The following is a 21,936-nucleotide window of genomic DNA, read 5'->3' as shown; positions in this document are numbered from 1 at the left end:
TAAACTGTTGGTGGGAATGTAAATTGGGGCAGTCACTATGCAAAAGAGAATGAAAGTTCCTCAAAAAACTGAAAATAGAACTACCCTATGACCCAGCAATTCCACTCCTGGGTATATAGCTGAAGAAAACAAAAGCACTAATTCAAAAAGATATATGCACATCAATGTTCACAGCAGCATTGTTTTTTTTCATCAGTAGAAGGCATTCATTTTTTTCAGCAACATTTATCAAGATCAGGGCCAGCTTTATGGGAATGTGACCTGTGTAGTCAGTCACACAAGGCCCTGCTCTTAAAAAGGCCCTTCACTTAGCTGGACCCTGTACTCGGTTTCACACTCTGCTGTCACTATCTTGAAATTCTCAACAATGTTTTTAACAGGGGGCCTTGCATTTTCATTTTGTACTACCCCCTCCCCCCAGATTTATTATATCCCAAATGAACTAACTGACATTCTGACATAATTCAGGCTAAAGCACAGTCAGCCTACCCAGAATAAGCAGAGTAGGGTAAGAGATAAGGCAAAGGGCAAATTCAGATCCGCTGAGAATAGTCAAGTTGTATGAAATAAGATCAAGCAAAGATTCATACTCCTTACTATGAGCCCTAAGACGCTAGGTAATCTAGACTCTGCCTACTTCTCTAACTTCATCTCCTCTCTCTCTCCCATTCACCATGCCCAGCAACACTTTTTTTGTGTTCTGTAAACACTCCGAATTTGTTTTGCCATAGTAGCATTACTTACAATAGCCAAGATACAGAAGCAGCCTAAGTTTCCATCAAAGATGAATGAATAAAGAAAATATTACGGAATATTATAAATGGAACATTACACAGCCATAAAAAGGAATAAAATTTTGCCATTTGCAAAAACGTGGATGGACTTGAAGAGTATTATGCTTAGTGAAATAAGACAGAAAAAGAAAATACTGTGTGTTTTCACTTATATGTGGAATCTAAAAAAATAAAAGAAATGAATGAATATAACAAAACAGAAAGAGATTCATAGAGAACAAACTAGTGGCTACCACTGGGGAGAGGGATGAAGGGCAGGGCAAGATAGGAGAAGGGAATTAAGAGGTATAAACTACTAGGTATAAAATAAATGAGCTATCAGGATGTAATGTACAGCGTAGAGAATATAGTCAATATTTTATAATAATGCTAAATGGAGTATAATTTATAAACATATTGAATCACTATGCTGTACACCTGAAACTAATATAATATTGTAAATCAACTATACTTCAACAAAAAATTTAAAAATAAAATAAATTAAAAATCAACATAATAGGGCTTCCCTGGTGGCGCAGTGGTTGAGAGTCTGCCTGCTAGTGCAGGGGACACAGGTTCGAGCCCTGGTCTGGGAGGATCCCACATGCCACGGAGCAACTGGGCCCGTGAGCCACAACTACTGAGCCTGCGCGTCTGGAGCCTGTGCTCTGCAACAAGAGAGGCCACGATAGTGAGAGGCCCGCGTGCTGCGATGAGGAGTGGCCCCCGCTTGCCACAACTAGAGAAAGCCCTCGCACAGAAACGAAGACCCAACACAGCCAAAAATAAATAAATAAACAAATGTGGGTTTAAAGGAAAAAAATTTAAAAATCAGCATAATAAATTGTTTCTATTTCACCAAGATGTGGCACAATGCTCAACTCGGAATAAACACTCAGAAAATGTGTTGAATTGAATTCAATACACTATCATAATCCAAGCAGGAAATTAATTTGTGTTCAGCAGATTCACAATTATATAATCATGGTATAGGATCCCTGTAGGCAGTCTTTTAACACAAGAAATGAAGAGAATCTCCTTTAGGGGAAAAAGATTGTAGGTAGGTATAGTCCTGGGTGAAATATTGAGGGGAGTGAAAGGCTAACCCTGGTACCTTCTCACTTCCATTTTATCAATGCCCACTTATTCCATTATAAAGCCCTTTCTTTGGTACTACCTGCCTGCTCTGCCCTGCCTCTTCACCTCAGATATGTATCTTAAGGTGTCAGCTGATTTCAACCAGTAAAAGGTGTTTCACCATCCTGCTGTTTTTATTTGCCCTAAAGAAAGCCATTAGGTTTTGAAATCCAAAGCCTCAATACATCAAAATTTCAAAAGACAAAAATGTTAACTTCTTAATGATGAAATTTCAGATGAAGTAGGTATGGCCAGCTACTTTTCATGCCCAGTTCCCTCTTCTTTTCAGTATTAGAACCTGAAAGTTTTTGCTGGGCATATGGCTGCCCAGCCAAGGACAACATTTCTCAGCTGTCCTTACTTCTAGGTATGGCCCATGTTTCTAAGTTCTGGCCAAAGGGTTAAAAGTGAGAATGTGCATGAAACTTCCACATCACTTCCTTAAAAATGCTGACAGCCCTCTATTTCCTTTTCTCCCTTCCTAAGGGTTAAAATATGAGCATGGAAGTGGTGAGCCAGTTTTGACAATGAAATTGAAAATAATACCCTAGGCCTTGGGGGATGACATAGCAATAGTATCACTGAGTCAATGGAGAAATATAAGCATTCAATTGAACCGAAGCCACTGATGCTTTTGAAGCAACCAAACAATATCCCAACTAATAAATGGCGACTGACTTTTCTGGATCTGCCAAGTGATCCTTCACTTCAGCCTACCTGAGAAACGAGTGCTAAAGATGATAAGACAAGTGAGAAGACTGTTGGAGAATGGTCCCAGAATGAGTCATCATGGAATAAGAACAATTGTTAATTCCATATAGATGGCTAAATAAGGACAATGGACTACCTACAGAGTCCTCAAAAAAGAGACTAAGTGATAGAACAGAGATAGAACAATATAGCACTTAAATGAAAAATAAAACCAAATAGAGGACAGAATGTTATAAAATATAAAGGTCAGTACTCAATATTTTAGGCAGAGGGAATGCTCTTTCAAAGCTCCTGCATTAGTTCAGAAATCCCTGAGAGTATACATACAAATAAAGGTATAACTGTACTTTATTCAAAATTAAGAAGTTTCCCAAACAATCTCATTTTAACATCTGGAAAATATTATTACATTCATTATTTTTATAATAATCTTAATTTAATTAAAGCAGAGTGATTATAAATAACTTCACACTACCTCAACCTTTCCTCTCTGTTTTCACTTTTGATAAACTTAGACCTCTTAACAAGCTACCCAAGATATAATTTCAGTGGTTTTACTCAACCAAAAATTAGTTTGGTCCTTTACAGCAATGTTCCCATGTACCATTTAAACTTCTTGGGATACTTAAAAGATGCAAACATAAAAATTTCTTGAGATATTCTCGAACATTCAAGATAGCTAATCACATACACTTGGTAATTTTTTTTAATTGAAGTATAGTTGATTTACATGTTGTGTTAGTTTCTGGTGTACAGCGAAGTGATTCAGTTATACATATATATATACATATTATTTTTCATATTCTTTTCCATTATGGTTTATTACAGGATATTAAATATAGTTCCCTGCTCTGTACAGGACCTTGTTGTTTATTTTAAATACAGTATTTTGTATCTGCTAATCACAAACTCCTAATTTATCCCTCCCCTCCCCCTTTCCCCTTTGGTAACCACAAGTTTGTTTTCTACGTCTTTGTTTCTGTTTTGTAAATAAGTTAACCTGTGTCATATTTTAGATTCCACAATAAGTGATACCATATAGTATCTGTCTTTCTCTTTCTGACTTACTTCACTTAGTCTGATAATCTCTAGATCCATCCATGTTGCTGCAAACGGCATTATTACATTCTTTTTATGGCTAGTATTCCATTGTATATAAATACCACATCTTCTTTATGCATTCATCTGTCGATGGACACTTAGGTTGCTTCCACGTCTTGGCGATTGTTAATAGTGCTGCTATGAATATCAGGGTACATGTATCTTTCACTTGGTAAACTTTTGAAAAACTAAAATAAAAAGGACTTCACCTCAATAATGGGTAATTTATAAGTTCTACATTGATGAACACGTTATGATGAGTCTCACTGAATTTGTTCCCTAGACAACCACCTTAGTCTACGTGTTCTTAACCCGGGAGTGAAGGCAAGAGTCTGTGCCCTTGGATGTGAAAAATACTACATGTTTATTTTTGCTAATCTCCAGCTGATATTTAGCACTTCTTTCAGTTACACACATGGGCAACACATCACAATGTTCTTAGCAGAATCTGTAACTTTGTCATCAATGTAACTCATATCTCATTTTTCCATATTTTCATTTCTCATTTAATTGTTGCAGATATCTCAAAATATTGTTTATACTCATCACTATATCAAACTACATTAGTTATTAGACCTGAAATGCACATAAAAGAGCACATGGATCAGAAATTCATTTCATTTACTATTTCAGTAATTCTATTTCAATGTAATTAGTTCCTTTGTAATCTTATATGCTTTATTTTGTGCATTTCAAAACACTATTTTGAAAAGAGCCTATAGCCTCTCTAGATTCCCAAAAGGGATCAGTGGCACAAAAAGTGTATAAGAACTAATGTACTCTGTTCATGCTGTTAATATAAAACACTCAGACTGTACCTGTTATCCAGTAAGATTTTAATAGCTGTTAGTACAGTTTATGTTTTACATTTCCCATTACATTTTGTGAACTGCTGAGATGATGAAGTTACACAATTGTTTTTGCTCTTCTTTTTGGATAAAGAAAATTTTATTGCAAATAAAATCATTTCACTTACTTGCAAAGATCATTAACACAGCTGGCAATATATAAATATGGATCAATATATTCATGGCAGCTCAAAAAGGGAAACTGCAACAGTATCTGACACTTGAAGAAGATTGCCTATGCAGAAAAAGATGGCGGTCAGCAGAATATACTGAATGATATGCTTGTACTCTCATTTTTTTCTGCTGATCTGTTTGCAAGACACTCTGTTCTTACTAGGAAAGAGAAAGTATGTAGGCTTATAAATTTTAAACAACATTTTTCTAACTACATATTTTTATAATGAGTACTACTTTTATGAAACTCATTGTAGTCACCATTTTTGAAATAATCATTAAGTTATTCTTGTTGCATTACATTTCCTGATTTTAATAGTGTTTATGTAGTATTTACGCTAAAAATGCTTAGTGTTAAATATACAAATACAGTATATGTGTGGTGTATCCAACATGCCTAAATTTTTCACGTCATATTTACCTCAAATGCTGGCATTCCACTGGAGCATGGATTTGGAAAATCTGAGGGTGTGGGTACACATTTGGGGTCATCTGGAGTTTGCACCAACCAACTATTTGCAAACATAGCAATGTCTTCTGTATAGTCCTCTATTTCACACAAACACATACAAAAAAAATATGTATAATAGGATCACTTTCCACAAAGACACAGTTCACCAACATAAACTTCCTGGTCAAAAAGTTAAACTCAATAGCTTTATAATTACCAATGATATTAGACTATAACATTACTTCAGCATAATAAAAATAAATTGAACAAAGTTTAAGTACCAAATAAAAGTTAATACCATTGGAGAGAGAAAGCAAACTTCATTGAAGCAAAATGGGGAAGGGTTGAAAAGTGAGTGGTACAAAATGAATACCAGTTAAGCCTGCAGTTTATAATGCAGAGAGGAGAAAAAATATGCATAAAATTAAGAAACATAAGTCAAAGTTTGGTATGAAAATTTTCAGACAGCCCTCTCATTCTATTTGACATAAGTCAGAACCTTACTAAAATTGTAGCTCCATTTTTGGGGTACCTAGAGCCCTTGTGGAGATTTCAGAGGATGGTCATACAGACAATGAAAAAATGGAAAAGACACCTGGAGAAGAGGGTACTAAGAAGTGAATTCATTCCATTGGAATATGATGAATAGTGTTTCTAAAGATGCTCGGGACAGATTAGGAATCCTGATACCATCCCAGCATTATTCAGAGGCAAGATTCAGGAGCTACTATGCAGCAGCAACAAACAGGCAGTTGGTGGTGAGCACTCTGGGCCTTCTATCTGGCCTGAGGACAAGTTCAGGGTCTGACATGAAAATTAATCCTGCCCCACATTCGGACAAGGGCTGAATCTGAAATCTCAAGGACTCCGCAGACCCAAACAAGATGACATCTCAAAGTTCCATCTGACAGCCTTCATATTTGAGTGTTAGCATCTCTACCACTGAGATTTACACAGCCACAGGTCCACCATCGATGACAAGCTACTGGACCACTAGAATCAAAAACTGCAAGCCAAATGGTTCACCATTCTATCTCAGCATCTTCAAGATAGGAAGATGTCTACTTACTACTACCAATTTGGGGGAAGATTGTAAACGTTCATCTATAAGAACGCTTTGCTCTCTTAGTATAAAATCCCAAATTTCACAGGGGCCTGGAAGACTTTTTTGATCTGGCCTCTGCACTCCCCCAACTCCCCACCTGTTTCACCCACTCTACCCCACCCTATCCCTCCTACATCTTCCACTCCTATTTTTGCTCAGCCTACTCCAATCATACAAGCTTTATAATGTTCTTCACTCAAGCTCATTTCCACCCTGCTCCTGCTTTTGCTCTTGCATCTCCTCCTTCGAAATCACTCTTCCCCCACCCCAATCTTCCCTCTGCTGTCTCCCTTACTTCATGTGGACATCTATTTAATATGACCTCCTCAGAGAAGCCTTCTCCGGCACATGAGCTAGACCCACCAAACATACACTGTTCTGTCACTTAGTCTCCTTTTCCCCCTTTTTTAATGGCTGCTATTGCTCACAAAAATTATATTTTAATTTGTCTATTTATTTTGCCTTCTACTACATGAAGGGAGAGAGCTTGTCTAAGCGGTCCTATTGCTGGATCCCTAGTTTACTATCTGGTATAGAGTAGGTGCACAAAATATATTTGCTAAATAAGTGAACGAATAAATACAAGGGAGTTTTCCATATTTATTAAATAGATTAGTAGAGTCCTAGATGTTTGGTCCACTTTATTATCTCTGATATTGTTGGAAATGCTATACCCTGAACCAAGCATGGGTCTGGTCTAATATACTTATTTTTATTTTTTTTTAATTTTTTTTTGTTTTTGCGTTACGCGGGCCTCTCACTGTTGCGGCCTCACCCATTGCAGAGCACAGGCTCCGGACGCGCAGGCTCAGTGGCCATGGCTCACGGGCCCAGCCGCTCCGCGGCATGTGGGATCTTCCCGGACAGGGGCACGAACCCGTGTCCCCTGCATCGGCAGGCGGACTCTCAACCACTGTGCCACCAGGGAAGCCAAATATACTTATTTTTAAAAGGAAAAACTGATGTTCCTTTTAAGTAAATTTATAGTCACATTTCATTTCAAAGCATCATCATACTTTTAAAGGTCTGCAGAATCAAAAATATTTCCTAAAGGCCCACCTATTTCCATATTTATGCACAAATTTTAATGTAACTAAACAACCTGGGCAATCCCTTAGAGTTCACTTTAGTTCCAGCTTTTAACCACATATTTAGCTGTTTTCACTACACTGCATTAACAAAAAAGTCACAAATGTTGGTTACTATGAGACTTTAAATCCATATCAGTTGGTGGTCCGGGAGCCTGCAAAACTAAAATTAAAATGTTTCATATAAAATGTACTACAAACAGAGCAATTTACTGTCCATATTGGAACACTTCTAAGAGTGAAAGAGAGGCAGTAGTAATTATTATGCTGGGAAAAACAAGAGTAAATCAGGGCTTCTATGAGTAGCTAGCCATAGACATGAATTATGGAACCAGAATCTCAACTAGACAACAAATTTAAATATTTCTATATCTACAGAAATTCTGAAAAGGCTCATTTCTTTGTGAAATCATGCCTGAAGAATGCATAGGAATGCAGAAATACAATTTTAATCACTGTTAAGAAATTATTAATTCAATGGGATTCAATCAAACTCCCTCTCTGCCTCTAAAGATTTATCTAATCAGCAAAGTACAGGCTGAGTTTCAAGAAAATACTAGGCATCTTTAAGCTAAAGGTAATACAGCTCACCTGTAGAAGTATTCTTGCATTATTACGGTATGAGAGAAAATCGGAAAGCAGGTTCTAGTCACATCTTTATAAATTATCATAAGTTAGTTTTTTTATCATTCTGCTTTACTCTGTGCACTAAATAAAATTGTGAAAAAGCTGAAATCTCTCTTTAGGCTCCTTCCATATACTTTCCAGGGTCCTTCTTGCCTTCTGCCAGTTCAGCCGTAATTCAGTCAAATTGCCTCCTTCCGGTCTTCTCCCACAAATAATCTGCTAACACCCCTCTGCCTGCTGCCCAATTATCTCACTGTAAGCAACCATTTTATGTTCCAGGTTATCAAAGTCTGTCTGACTCTTAACGCAAATCCTAATCTGAGTCTCTCTGCCTCTAACAAGAGCAGATGCTATTTTCTATCCCAACTTCTATACCATGTTCCCTAGATGTTCCCAGGGAAGTTGCCCATGGCAGTCTTTAACTCTAACATTGAGAATTGAATTGAGTATTATTTTTTTCATAAAGCTTTGATACAGAAGGAAAAGAAATCAATAGCTGCCATCTGATTGGTTCTGCCTACGTCCAAAACCCTACCTCCTAATATAGTCTCAAGATTCCAAGTTTGTGAACTCTCTCATTCTAAATACCCAACCGGATGCAAAACACCATTTCGTGATGAAATGTACAATACTGTACATTTGTACTGTGCTCACAGACTTTTAAACACTTTCACTTACATTTTCTCATTAGATTCTCAGAGGCTGGGAAGCTCTAAGGGTCATTATTATTATCTCCATTTTGCATGTAAGAAAATTGACTCCTTGAAACCCTGCTCTTTAGCTACTAGTAAACTAATACTGATGAAGCATTATGCATCCTGGGAAAATGTTTGCATTTTGACAAGGGCCTCCTAAAGCAATGTCTTTAATCAAACATTTTCACGTTAGCTCCATTATAGGCTCATTGAGAACACTTGGAGATGATAATAAATTAGCTAAAATGTATTCAGTATTAACTATGTGCCATATACTTAGTACAGTAGTGTACTAAGTATTTTACAGGGATTACCTCATTTAATCCTTGCAACTCTATGAAGTATACACTACTAGTATATCATTAAACTTAGAAAGTTTAACAAGTGGCAAAGCAGAATATGAATCCCACATTCTGACTCCAGAACCCACACTCTACGTAGGATTTTCATTCCCTTAAAACACAACATATGGGCAAATCTCCTCTATTAATTTTATAATATAAAACAAACAGTATTATATAGCGCTTTACAGATTAAAAGTCAGTTTCTCTCACATTTATCTAAGAATAGAATTGGGAGCCAGTTGGATCTGTTAACTCAACTCTGATAACACCATTTACAAGCTGTGTTACATTGGGCACATCACCTTGTGTCCTCATTGTAAAATTAAGAAAATACACCCACTTTACAGGATGTTGTAAGAGTTGGGAATAATATAGCTATGTACTCATATTAACTATTACTAAATGGTATCAAGCTATGCTATTAACAATGCTCTGTGTTCCAAATTATTTTAATCCCTATTTAACAGCTGAAGAAACTGAGTATCAGAGAGATTAACTGAGATGCCTCAAATTATAAAACTTGTAAGAGCTGAACAAGATTCAAAGCCAGGTAGGTCTTCTGGTACTAAGAACAGTACATCATGATTGTGTCCTGTAATTCTCTTATTTTGTTGCCACTGCAAACTAGTACCCATATTGAAACAAAACCCATTTTTAACAGCTCACTGGGATCAGTTTCATGACTTAGAATAAATAGATGAATGAATGATATGTACATCATTATACATGATAAAAACCATTCCAAGTTATTACTCAACTTTTATCAATTCTGCTCACATTTTATTGTATTTACAAAACTATTACATGGAAGTCATTTAATTTATTCCGATCAAGACTGGAAGCAAAATATCTGTTGCCCAAAAGTAGACAAGTTTGCCCCAAATGGGTCTGAATCACTAAAATGTTGATATAAGCCCCAAGAAGGGAGAAGCTTTTTTTTTCCACTGATATATCCCAAGCTCCTACAACAGTGCCAGACACAAAGTAAATGCTCAGTTAGTATTTGTTACATGAGTAAGACCTGACTTGTATTAATTTAGCAAATGTAAGCTAGCTCATGGCTTTCAAGAATGACACAAAAATATTTTCCTCTTCAAGCTTCACTTAAAATCACATAAGCAGGCAAGCGATAGCTACCATTTTTACCCAACCTAGGACAAGTTGTACCCTTCTGGGTATAAACAGAGTGATCAGTGAAGGAAGAAGAGCTCAGAAGTACCCACCCATTTCTTCTGCTCCACTTACCTTGCTGAATGATGAAATCATCAGATTGAATGTCATTGTAGTTTGCACATAGGCCACATGATTTCCCTTTATGCTCCTCAGACAGCTTCAGGTAAATTCCAGATATTCCATCCCAAGCCAATGAAAAACCAAAGGTTGTTTTCACCAGAATATAGTCAGCTAGTTTCTCAATGAAAACCTGTCCAATTGTCTGAGGCAATGTTAAACTTGAAAAAATAGAACAAAGGCAATCTAAGAATTATGATGAAACATCAATTACAGATGATCTATTTCTTTCTTGAAGTGAATGAGAATTAAATAAAAGATAATTATTATTCAAAATTATTGAATAAACTATGCAGTTAAGATTTTCAACATTTTTGAAATTTTAATATTGAAATAAAAAGAGAGTAAAAATGATACCTATTTTTGCATACTGATTAAGATTTTATACTTATAATTGGATGCTTCTTTCAACCAACCAAAAGCACACTTCTGCTAAATGTCAGTGATTTTTAAAATCTGGAAAATAACCTTGTCTATTTAGGATAATGAGAGCTGAATGTATTTATATTTTTATCTAGAGAGTTTAAGATAATCTAAAAATGCTGCTCAACAATTTTGAAGTAAGAACAAACAATACTCAAAGTATGTAAACACATTTTTGAGTGATGATTTTGTTTAATTTTGTTTCAAACTTGGCTGTAAAGAAATAAGAGCTTCTATCCCCAAAATGTCACCTTGGTACAAGTCATTGTTTTCCAAAAGAAAAAGCCATGTTAATTATAATTTTTTATTTTTAATGCTGCAAAGTATATTATTAGGAATAAAAAATACTTTCCATACAGTATCTGTAAGGATTATATTCATAATTTTTAAGTTGCATACAATTTGGTCTATTTAAGCAAGGGTCACATTGAATATTTAAACTCCTGATCCAATGTCTATTCTCTCCATTTTTCACAAGCATGTACACATACAGAGGAAGTGAGAGACATAAGAGGACAGAAGAAAACTAGTCAGGCTAAGTGAATAATGTGAGGTGAGAGGTTAGTAGGTACATTCATACATTTCTCTCAAAAACTTCAAATTAGTGAGTTCCTTTCCAGTAAGAACATGGCTACATGAAATAAAAACTATAAAATTAAACATACTCATTAACATAGGGATAGTCCCTAAAGAAACAATTCAAAATATCTGTAATCATTTGCACAAGTATGTGTGCAGATAATTTTTTTAGTCATAAGATTTATAAGAATAGGAAAATAACTAAAATTTACACCAGAGAATAAATGACTTTACTGTCATAATCTATTATTATTAAAAATTATAAACATAAGAAATTCATTTTCAATTCCTAGTAAAAGTTAGTACGAATAATATTGTTTAAGTTTGCAAGTTTATAAAAGCTATACTTGAAAAAAGTGAGTCATGTTTGATAAAGATATTCCATAGCAATGGGATGTTCACTGCGGCAAGGTATAGTTTTTCTTTTGCAGGTGTTCCTTGGTTTGGTCATTTGTCACTTGATCTCTTTCATAGTAAATTTGAATAAACACAAAATTTTTGAAAACAAAACGTGCATAACTGTGATTATCCAAATGTCTATACATTAAAAGATGCTAGTAGAGATGGGTGATGATACTAGAAGTTAGATAATCTCTCATAAATTTAAGAAAACCTCCATGCAACTTGAAACATTAACAATGCAAACTAAACTGAATGCACAGATTAATATTGAAAATTATTCACAGGTTCATATGTACCAAAACCCTGCATTTCACAGGGGAGAGAACTGAAGTCCAGAAAGGTAAAGTATGATGTGCAGAGCCAAACACATTTGACTTCATTTTGGTAAACATTTATCTAGCATCTGCTATGAGATAGGCCCTAGGCCCGGTATAGCATTATTATAAGCAATTTAGCTGAATAATACGAACCATCTTCTTTCTATTATACAAATGGAAATCTTCAAAGAAATATTTTTTCTGAGTTAAAATTTAAATATTATGTCCTATATTTAACAAAGGGTTAGTATTCTTGAAAATCTACTTAAATGGCGTTTTTGTTTTACAAAACAATAATTTTTAAGTGCCCACTATGTTACCCCAAATCCCATATAAAAATCCTAAACCACTGTTTAAATTCAGCTCCAAGAAACACATATGTAAGTGCATTGCCTTCCCCTTCAAATTGATAATCTTTCTTTTATAAGAAAATGAAAAGTACAGAACCCAACTGATGAAGAAAATAAGCCCAAGAGAGGCAGAGGGGCTGATTGGGGTTGCCTGACTATGACAAAACCTGGGTCAGTGCCTGGCTCCCCTGCTGCTTCATCCAAAGCCCTTCCTGCTATCATCTGCTGCCTCTTGAGGAATCTAAACTGAAAAAAAAGTACATAGGTTGGTACAGCCATTGCCCTGGAAAAAATCCCCATGGTTCAAACACTTGCTGGCGAATTCTGCATGATGGATAGAATTGTGCTATCACACAATTTACTTTTCTCAGCATAAGTCAGCCAAAACACAAAAAATACCTGCCCTCATGAAATATATCCCATTAGAGGAAGACAGTTAATAAAATTTATGATGAAATGTAACTAAAATATGTACTATGCTAGATGACATGAAGGAGAAATATTAAGCAGAGAAAAGGGATAGAGAGTGTGTCAAGGATGGGGGGGCAACTTAAAATTGAGTATTTCTATATTTATTTAGATTGGATGGTAGATTACTCCACAGTACTTCTAGTTTAAAATGTATGAAACCTTCCACCAAATAAATAAACACCCGCTTCCCCTAAAGTTTCAGTTCTACAAGTGGGCCCCTCTCTTAGCTATTCAAGAAGACCAGTTATTTATTGACTCTCAACTCTTCGTCAGAACACTAACAGAAAATCCTGACACCCAAACCTCATTCACACAAATTTGGAAAGGATTTTCAGAGGTTAAGTTTTATTTAGATTTACTGCTTTAAAAAAAAAAAAAAGAAGAAGAAAAGATTTAAGAAAGGGGGCAAAAATAATTTGAGTTGAACTATGAGGATTTCTCCTGAATCTCTCTTACCAGTAGATGTAATAATCTTACCTCCACCTATATAAGTATATTTGTATCCTGCAAAAACATTAGGGAGGCTAAACTGTTAGATTCCTGGCCACCTGGTTGGCTTTGGAGCCTACTGAAATTTTTATGTCTGTATGCTGTAACTTAAAGGTTACTGTTGAAGAAATCCTCTCCCTTCTCTCCACATTCACTTCCAGAGTGAGATGTTTAGAAATTCTGTTAATCCGTTGTATTACCTTCATTATATCATTTATCATCTTACCTGATTCCATTCTTTTTTATTTCATGCCCATAAATTCGAATTTCCTCTTGGTCTGAAAAGAACAAGCTGATCGACCGATAACAGTAATACACTGAACCAAGGCATTTAGGGCTATTATGAACCTTAAAGGGAGAAAAACAAGAGAAAGCATAGAAACCAACAACAATACACAAACTTGCCTTCATCTGAGTTAACTAAATCCACAATGCACATCTACAGCTCTATAGCATCATTAGTCCCATGAAACTTCACAAAATTATAACTACAGTTAGGATTTTCAAGAGAAAAAAAGAAATTTGCTTCAGAAATTGGACAACAGAAGTAACTTCATAAAGTACAAGTTAATTCAGCATATTTATTTAAATGATCTGAATCTTTACATACAGGATGTTAATATTCTAAAACTATGTGGCGTGATTGCCAGGACATGGAAGCAACCTAAGTGTCCATCGACAGATGAATGGATAAAAAAGATGTGGCACATATATACAATGGAATATTACTCAGCCATGAAAAGAAACGAAATTGAGTTATTTGTAGTGAGGTGGATGGACCTAGAGTCGGTCATACAGAGTGAAGTAAGTCAGAAAGAGAAAAACAAATACCATATGCTAACACATATATATGGAATCTAAAAAAAAAAAAAAAGGTCATTATGAAGAACCTAGGGGCAGGATGGGAATAAAGACGCAGACCTACTAGAAAATGGACTTGAGGACACAGGGAGGGGGAAGGGTAAGCTGGGACGAAGTGAGAGAGTGGCATGGACTTATATATACTACCAAATGCAAAATAGATAGCTAGTGGGAAGCAGCCACATAGCACAGGGAGAACAGCTCGGTGCTTTGTGACCACCTAGAGGGGTGGGATAGGGAGAGTGGGAGAGGGGGAGACACAAGAGGGAAGAGATCTGAGGATATATGTATATGTATAGCTGATTCACTTTGTTATAAAGCAGAAACTAACACACCATTGTAAAGCAATTATACTCCAATAAAGATGTTAAAAATATATATATTACACAAAGTAATATTTAAATGTTGCAAAAGTAACTATAACTCTAAAAATAAAATTGTCCAAACACTTTAGGGAAGAGAGGTTATTTCTCAAAAAAACTGATGGGAATATTAGTTTACTAGTAAAAATAAAAAAGAAAGCAAGGAAGAAAAGAGAAGAGTAAGAAAGGAGAAGAGGAATGTTAGTTTCTCTTACCCTACCACCAAAATAAAGTTTAAAAGGTCTAAATAATGACAGCAGAAAATAGCTGAAAGAAAATATATATAACTATATAGATGGAAAAGAACTTTCAAAGCATAAAAGTGATAAGAAAAATCACCAATGATAAGATAGATTTTTAATACTATAAGAATGTAATATATAATTTAGTGATTAATCAGCAAATTTTATTGATCACTTATTATGTACCAGGCACTGTTCTAGATTCTGGAGATGTAGAAGTCAACAAAATAGACAAAAATACCTGCCCTCACGAACCTTATATTCCATTAGAGAAAAACAGTTAATAAAAAATATATAACTACATGTAACTAAAATATGCTACATGACATGAAGAAATATTAAGTGGAGAAAAGAGATAGACAGCATGTGTATCGAGGGTTGTTGGGGGGTTGGGGGCTGTTTTAGACTGAATGGCCAACAAAAGCCTCGCTGAGAAGGGGAAATTCTAGTAAAGATGAAGGAGGGATAAGAGCAAGCCATATGGATATTTGGACCATTCTAGGCAAAGGGAATAGCAAATGCAAAAAGCCTAAGTAGGAGTATAACTAAAATGTTCTCAGTATCCAGGAATCCAGACATATGACCCCAGGCAGGATACTGGAGGAGGTTTCCTTGAAGAAACAAAATTGAAAAAGATGTACAGATACGAATATTGGGGGCTTATTTAATGAAACCAGAGACTCCCTGCTCAATCTCCCACTAGACAAGCAAGCCCCCATCCATGTATTCAGATCTTCCAACCAGTTTTTAGAGCCTAATTCTCAAATGTGAATAAACATTCATGGATCATTTGATAAAAGCCTGCAATGTGAAAGGCAGGTGCCAAATAAACGAAAGAAAGGAGATCAAAGGAATCAAAAACAAGTCAGAAAAATAAACTTCCAAGAATCCATAATTGATATCTTCAGGGAGAACAGTGAGAAAAGGCCATTCATGAAACAAGAATAAAATGATGTTAAAAGTGAAATTCAAGGAATAAAAATAGGTGATTGGATATTGACAGTACGATAGGAAAAACTTATAACTGAAATAGAACTCCTGGAAGATAAATATTTAAGGTTGGAAAGAAATCTCCCAAAATGTAAAACAAAAAAGCAAAAAGATGGAAAAGAGAAATAAATCAATGAGAAAATTAAGGAATCAGTCACTTAGTTCAGGCGCTCCAATATCTGAATTACAGAATTTATGAAAGAGAGAAAGAGAGGAAATTAAGAAAGAAATATTATTCCAAAAGTGAAGGATTTGGATTGCTAGAAAGAGCCTATCAAGTACCTAGCACGATAAATGGGAAAAAAAGAAAAAAAAAATTCACATAATGACATCTCAGAACATTGGGGATAAAAAGAATTAAAATTTCTATAAAGAGAGGGGAGGGCTTCCCTGGTGGCGCAGTGGTTGAGAATCTGCCTGCCAATGTAGGGCACACGGGTTCAAGCCCTGGTCTGGGAAGATCCCACATGCTGCGGAGCAACGAGGCCCGTGAGCCACAACTACTGAGCCTACGCGTCTGGAGCCTGTGCTCCGCAACAAGAGAGGCCGCGACAGTGAGAGGCCCGCGCACCGCGATGAAGAGTGGCCCCCACTTGCCGCAACTAGAGAAAGCCCTCGCACAGAAACAAAGACCCAACACAGCCAAAAATAAATAAATAAATAAAATTAAAAAAAAAAAAAGAGGGGAAATTTTAAAAGACCATATGCAAAATGATCAGAAATCAGAATGAATTGAATTTCAACATTCTGAAAGTGATTTCCAAACTATAATCAAGATTTCAAATTTCTCCCTCCTATGCACTCTTGAAACATGGGTAATCATTAGTCAAATCCATTTCACCTGCCTTCACTAACCAAGGTCGTTTTAATTGTTGCTACCAAAGATTTGCATGTACTCCAAGCAACATGTAGCCTAAACAATAAGATGTTTGCCCGAGTTGTTTTCCAGGAACTTGGTGTCAGGGGTGTCTAGTTTGAGTTAGCTGGTTAAGACTGGAGAGGACCCCTTCCCCTCCAACTTGCTCCAATGTGCAAGTGTGGTGACCTTTTGATGTCAGAGGGCTGAAAACACCCTCAGATCATGCTAAGTGCCTCCATTCTGGAACAACGACTCCCCACACCTTTTTCCAGTCACCTTGCCCCAGGCTTCCACGCCTCAGGCCACCCTGCTTTTTTATTCTTTATCCAATAAACACCCCAAGACCCTTGCCTTCAGGGAAATGGATCTGAGATTTGTTCTCCTGTATCCTCGCTTGGCTGCCTAATAAACCCTCTCCTTGCTGCAAACCCCGGCACCTCAGCATTTTGGCTTGCTGCAAGATGGGCAAAATGAACCTAGTTCGGTAACACTCTTGCCAGGAAAATATCTTCCCTTTCCAGAAAGCACTATAAACAAGCACTGCCCACATGATCAGAGCATCCAATAAGCTTTTTAGAGCCTATCTCTCAAGTATGAACAAAATTCAAGGACTGCTAGACACTTCACGGGACCTAAGAAACAGGGAAACCAATACAGGAGACAGAAGAATGAAATTCTCCAGGAAGATGGTGAATAAAATCCTAAGTGCTAGGTGTACAGTAGGCTCAAAAACAACCACTCTCAGTTGGAACAGGAAGATGAAGAACTGAGGAAGGGACATCACATGGGAAGGAAAGAGAAACTGAGAGATTGTCTGATGTATCTGACCATATTGAGAACAGTTGTTTAGAGATACTTTGAAGGAAAAAATGATTGAAGTATAGAAAATGCAGCAAATGAAAAATGGGATAACTGTTAATTCTATAAAATTGTACAGAGAAATAAAATCACAATAACATATTAGGCTCGGCTCTCAACAATATTTATATAAATATTTTTCATATATGTACAATATGTAAACAACAATAGTATAAAAACCACATATTTAACCAATAACGGTGATATAACTATTAGGAGGAGAAAAGGGAAGTGTGTGTGTTTGTGTGTGTGTGTGTGTGTGTGTGTGTGTGTTAGGGGCACGAAGGATAACGTAACAGATGACTTCCCATTTTCCATAGTAAGAAGTGAAGAAATAAGTCCTAACTTTGATAAATAAAGAAATAATAGCACATTTTGACATGTTAGGTAAAAGCCAGAAGAAACAGCTAAAAAAATTGAAGTAATTGCCTTTGGGGCATCAGACTTCAGCTGGGGTCAAGGAGTGAAGGAAAGAGGGGCCATTTTTTGGCTTCATATATCTTGAAGAAATCTTTTAAACTAAGTACATGTATTATTTTCATTAAAATAAAATTGAATTTAAAGAAGAAAAAGAAAAGAATCAAGAGCATAAAAAGATATATGCATAAAGATATTTATTAACACACATCTTTTAAAATACTGAAAATATTTTTTAAATCTAAATTTCTAAAACAGGGTACAATTAAATAATTTCAGTATTCCATAGTTGGAACAAATACAGCTAACAAAGTCTGTGTTTGTCAAGAACATTTGACGTGGAAAAAAAGTTCTTGATATAATATTAGGTGAAAATGCGGGAAATAAAATTATGCATAGTAAAATTTCAAATTTATGTGTATAAAATCCAGAGGAAAAAAATTAGAAGGAAATATATGAAGCCATTAGCACTGATAAGCCTTGACTGATCATTCTGATAGTACTTTTTAGACTTCTTTGAATTTTTTCAAATTTTCTACAAAAGAGGTGAACAACTTTTAAAATCGGGGATAGATGACATTTAAAGTAAATGGATTTGTTAATGTGAAAGCAAATTCCACCAACCAAACAGGGCCAAGTAAAAACAATTATCTATTAACTCTGGAAGCACAGTTGAACATTGTGTGTTAGGATCACACAATTATCTACTTGACACCTTAGTCCTCAAAAGGATCAGACACTGGACAAGAACATTTCAATGAGAGAGTCAGAAGATGTTTGAGTGATAAACCCAGCAACTCCTTCCTAGAGTGGATGAGTAAAGGACAATAGGGGACTGAGCCCTGTATGAACTAAAAACGCATGCCACTAACTTCCTTACCTAAAGAGACCCCCAATGTTTTAGCCTCATGTCCCATAAGTTAACTTTCAATAGACTTCATTTCCTTTTGAGGGCACAAGGATTTGTTGCTGTTGAAAAGCTTTAGGGCCTACTTTTGAATATTTGCCTCGTCTAAGAGAGGAGGAAAATTTAGGCAACTCCAACATAAGTCGGAGGGATTCAACAACAGAGATTCAAACAAATGATAGTTATGGAGGGTTTTAGCTTTAGAACAGGACAGCACTGCAGTTTTCTAGCTGTGTTTCGAGATACCAGAAAATTCAGAGGAAGACAACAGCAGGGAAAGAGGTCCCTACTTCCTTACTTCTACCAGAGCTACTCTGCAGCTCGCATTTTGAGATGTCTCCTATGAATTCTTTTGAAGAAAGAACTCTGCAATTAAGAACTAACTCTCTGAGCTCAATCATATAGTATCAGTCTACCTAGAAATTAGCTGCCTGTCTCCACATCCTTTAGCCTGTGTTTATATAATTCATTCACTCCATTTAATAAATTCCAGCCCCCAGATTAGACCGAGGTATGTGATTTTAAAACATCCAGATGGCCATCACACTGGACATGTCAAGAAGGAAACATACACGAGTAATATGATTGATGCCTGAACCTACCCTCTCTTCAACATGATCAAATAAAACGTGAAGAATGAGTATGTCAACTGGAGTTGATATTATGACATCCATGATATAGACATTTCTGTGTTGCCTACATGTCCCTACCATATGGATGCAAACCTTTCTTCTCCCAGTCCTAGGCTCCATCTTGATAGAAATATACTCAAAATAGCTACAAATTTGTCCCATCCCATTCAGAACCAGCCCCTCTCCTTCCCTAGTCAGGGCCCTAAGTATTCATGCTATGATTACTATATATTTTCCATGATTTGTCCAGTACTTTAAAAATACAGACTTGGCCAGAAATAATTTTTAAGTTAATTATGTCCTAGAATCACCTACCCATACAGTGTACCGAGGCTCCAAATTACCACAGTCCTTCGCAAAGATGTAAGAACAGTTTCCTGGGAAATAATAGTAGATGCCATCAAAAGTTTCGAAGTGGTACTGTCCCCAGCTTTTGCAAATCCCATCTCTGCCACTGCCCATGTTTGGCACTGAAAAGAAATAGGATAATATTTAGTAGAATAAAACAAATTATACCTGTTTCTGGCAAGGTTCAGTCATGCTAGGTAATTCTAATTTTCATTAAAATAAATGTTTTCTTCTTTGGTGGACAATATCACAGGGAAAAATACCTAACAAAATTACCAACTGCTCTCAAAACTATCAAACTCTTCTGAAGAAAAACATGGTCTCCAAGTTGTTTTGAAGAAAGGATTTATGTTAGAAACTTCCTTAATTTTTGCTTCCAAACAAAGACTCTGGAAGAGAGGAAGAGAGGAGATAACGATAAAGTAAAAGAAGGTGATAGTGATAAAGCAAATATAATGGCTCAGAAAGAAAGAAATGTCACCACTAAGGGTTCTAAAAATTAACACTGACAGTGTTCTAGTCTCTGCAATTCTTTCAAAAATAATAGCATCCACAGAGAAAATTAACCACTGACCAAAAAGTCATGTTTAGAAGCCTGGGACCTGGGGATGGGGAGCATTAGTCATCCAAAGTATGCTGGAATTTAGGAATTCATGACTTCAAACTGGTCACATTGTAAGCAGTGTTTGTCTTAAAGCATACAACTTTATCTCCTGTTGCCTTCATGCCTATCTCCCTTTATACCTTTGTGGGTCACCTTCCATTCCATTTTGATTTTGTAGACCCTTCCTTCTAGATTAATATGAAAATCAGTGACATTTATGGAGCACTCAAAACGTGTAATACATATTGGTTAAGACATTAAAATGTGTTAATATACTCTATAAAGAGCATAAAGATAAGGCACAATCATTTTATCTTTTCTTTTTGTAATTTACCTAAATGTATTAGGCTTGGCCAACTTTGGCCTTTTCAAGAAAAAACAGAGTTATTCATTATTCAGGCAGTCTTCTCTGATAGTATGCCTTACCTCTGTTGCATATTTTCATAAAATCTTGCACTTCCCTTTACAGAACGTCACAAGTGTAATTACTGTGTATCTGTTATGTGTTGGTCCCCCTCCTCTAGACTGTAACCTCCAAGAGGGCAGAAACATGTCTATATTACTCACTCTTCCCAGTGCCCAGCCTGGGATCGAGTAGATGCTCAATAAATACTCATTAAACAAATGAATGCTTTTTAGTCATTATTGATGTAGGGTCCTAACCTAGACACCATGGATAAAAATATTTTTAAGAACCTTCTGCCTTTGAAGAGCTCTCAACACTATTTCTCTTTTATGTACAGAATGTTCCATTAATTCAAAGTCAAAAAGAATGAGTGGCTCCAAATAACAAATCTAATTTATAAAGCAAAAGAGAGATGAATTGGAAGCCTGGTTTTAATGGGCCAGTACCATTTAAAATGGAAAAAACACTTGAATCACATCAAAAACAAAATAAAATACTTAGGAATAAACCTGACCAAGGAGGTGAAAGACTCATACACTGAGAACTATAAAACATTGATAAAGGAAATTGAAGATGATTTAAAGAAATGGAAAAATATCCCATGCTCTTGGGTTGGAAGAATTCATAGTGTTAAAATGGCCATACTACCCAAAGCAATATACAGATTTAATGTGACTCCTATTAAATTACCCATGACATTTTCCACAGAACTAGAACAAATAATCCTAAAATTTTTATGGAACCATAAAAGACCCAGAATTGCCAAAGTAATCCTGAGGAAAAAGAACAAAGCAGGAGGCATAACCCTCCCAGACTTCAGTCAATACTACAAAGCTACAGTAATCAAAACAGCATGGTACTGGCACAAAACCAGACATATGGATCAATGGAACAGAATAGAGAGCACAGAAACAAATCCACACACCTACGGTCAATTAACCTTTGACAAAGGAGGCAAGAATACACAATGGATAAAAAGATAGTCTCTTCAGCAAGTGGTGTCAGGAAAGTTGGACAGCCACATGTAAATCAATGAAGTTAGAACGCAACCTCACAAAAATGGCTTAAAGACTTA

The 21,936-nt window shown here is 36.0% G+C and overlaps 1 protein-coding gene across 2 annotated transcripts in view; it reads right to left on the bottom strand.

Moving 5' to 3' along the window:
• OTOGL (otogelin like) overlaps positions 1 to 21,936 on the bottom strand; it is a gene marked incomplete at both ends in the record, with an annotated part of 153,818 nt that overhangs the window by 119,018 nt on the left and 12,864 nt on the right. For both annotated transcript variants that reach the window (XM_082849594.1, XM_082849595.1), the window contains 5 exons: positions 4,699 to 4,805; positions 5,166 to 5,293; positions 10,300 to 10,505; positions 13,602 to 13,723; positions 19,819 to 19,973. In XM_082849594.1, the coding sequence (XP_082705720.1) occupies positions 4,699 to 4,805; positions 5,166 to 5,293; positions 10,300 to 10,505; positions 13,602 to 13,723; positions 19,819 to 19,973 (718 nt within the window). The remainder of the gene's footprint in view (positions 1 to 4,698; positions 4,806 to 5,165; positions 5,294 to 10,299; positions 10,506 to 13,601; positions 13,724 to 19,818; positions 19,974 to 21,936) is intronic.

Source organism: Leucopleurus acutus, assembly GCF_964270905.1.
Source record: "Leucopleurus acutus genome assembly, chromosome: 11".
Classification (NCBI taxonomy): Eukaryota; Metazoa; Chordata; class Mammalia; order Artiodactyla; family Delphinidae; genus Leucopleurus; species Leucopleurus acutus.
The sequence above is the reverse complement of the archived record's forward strand: the minus strand, read 5'-3'. Positions and strand labels throughout refer to the sequence as shown.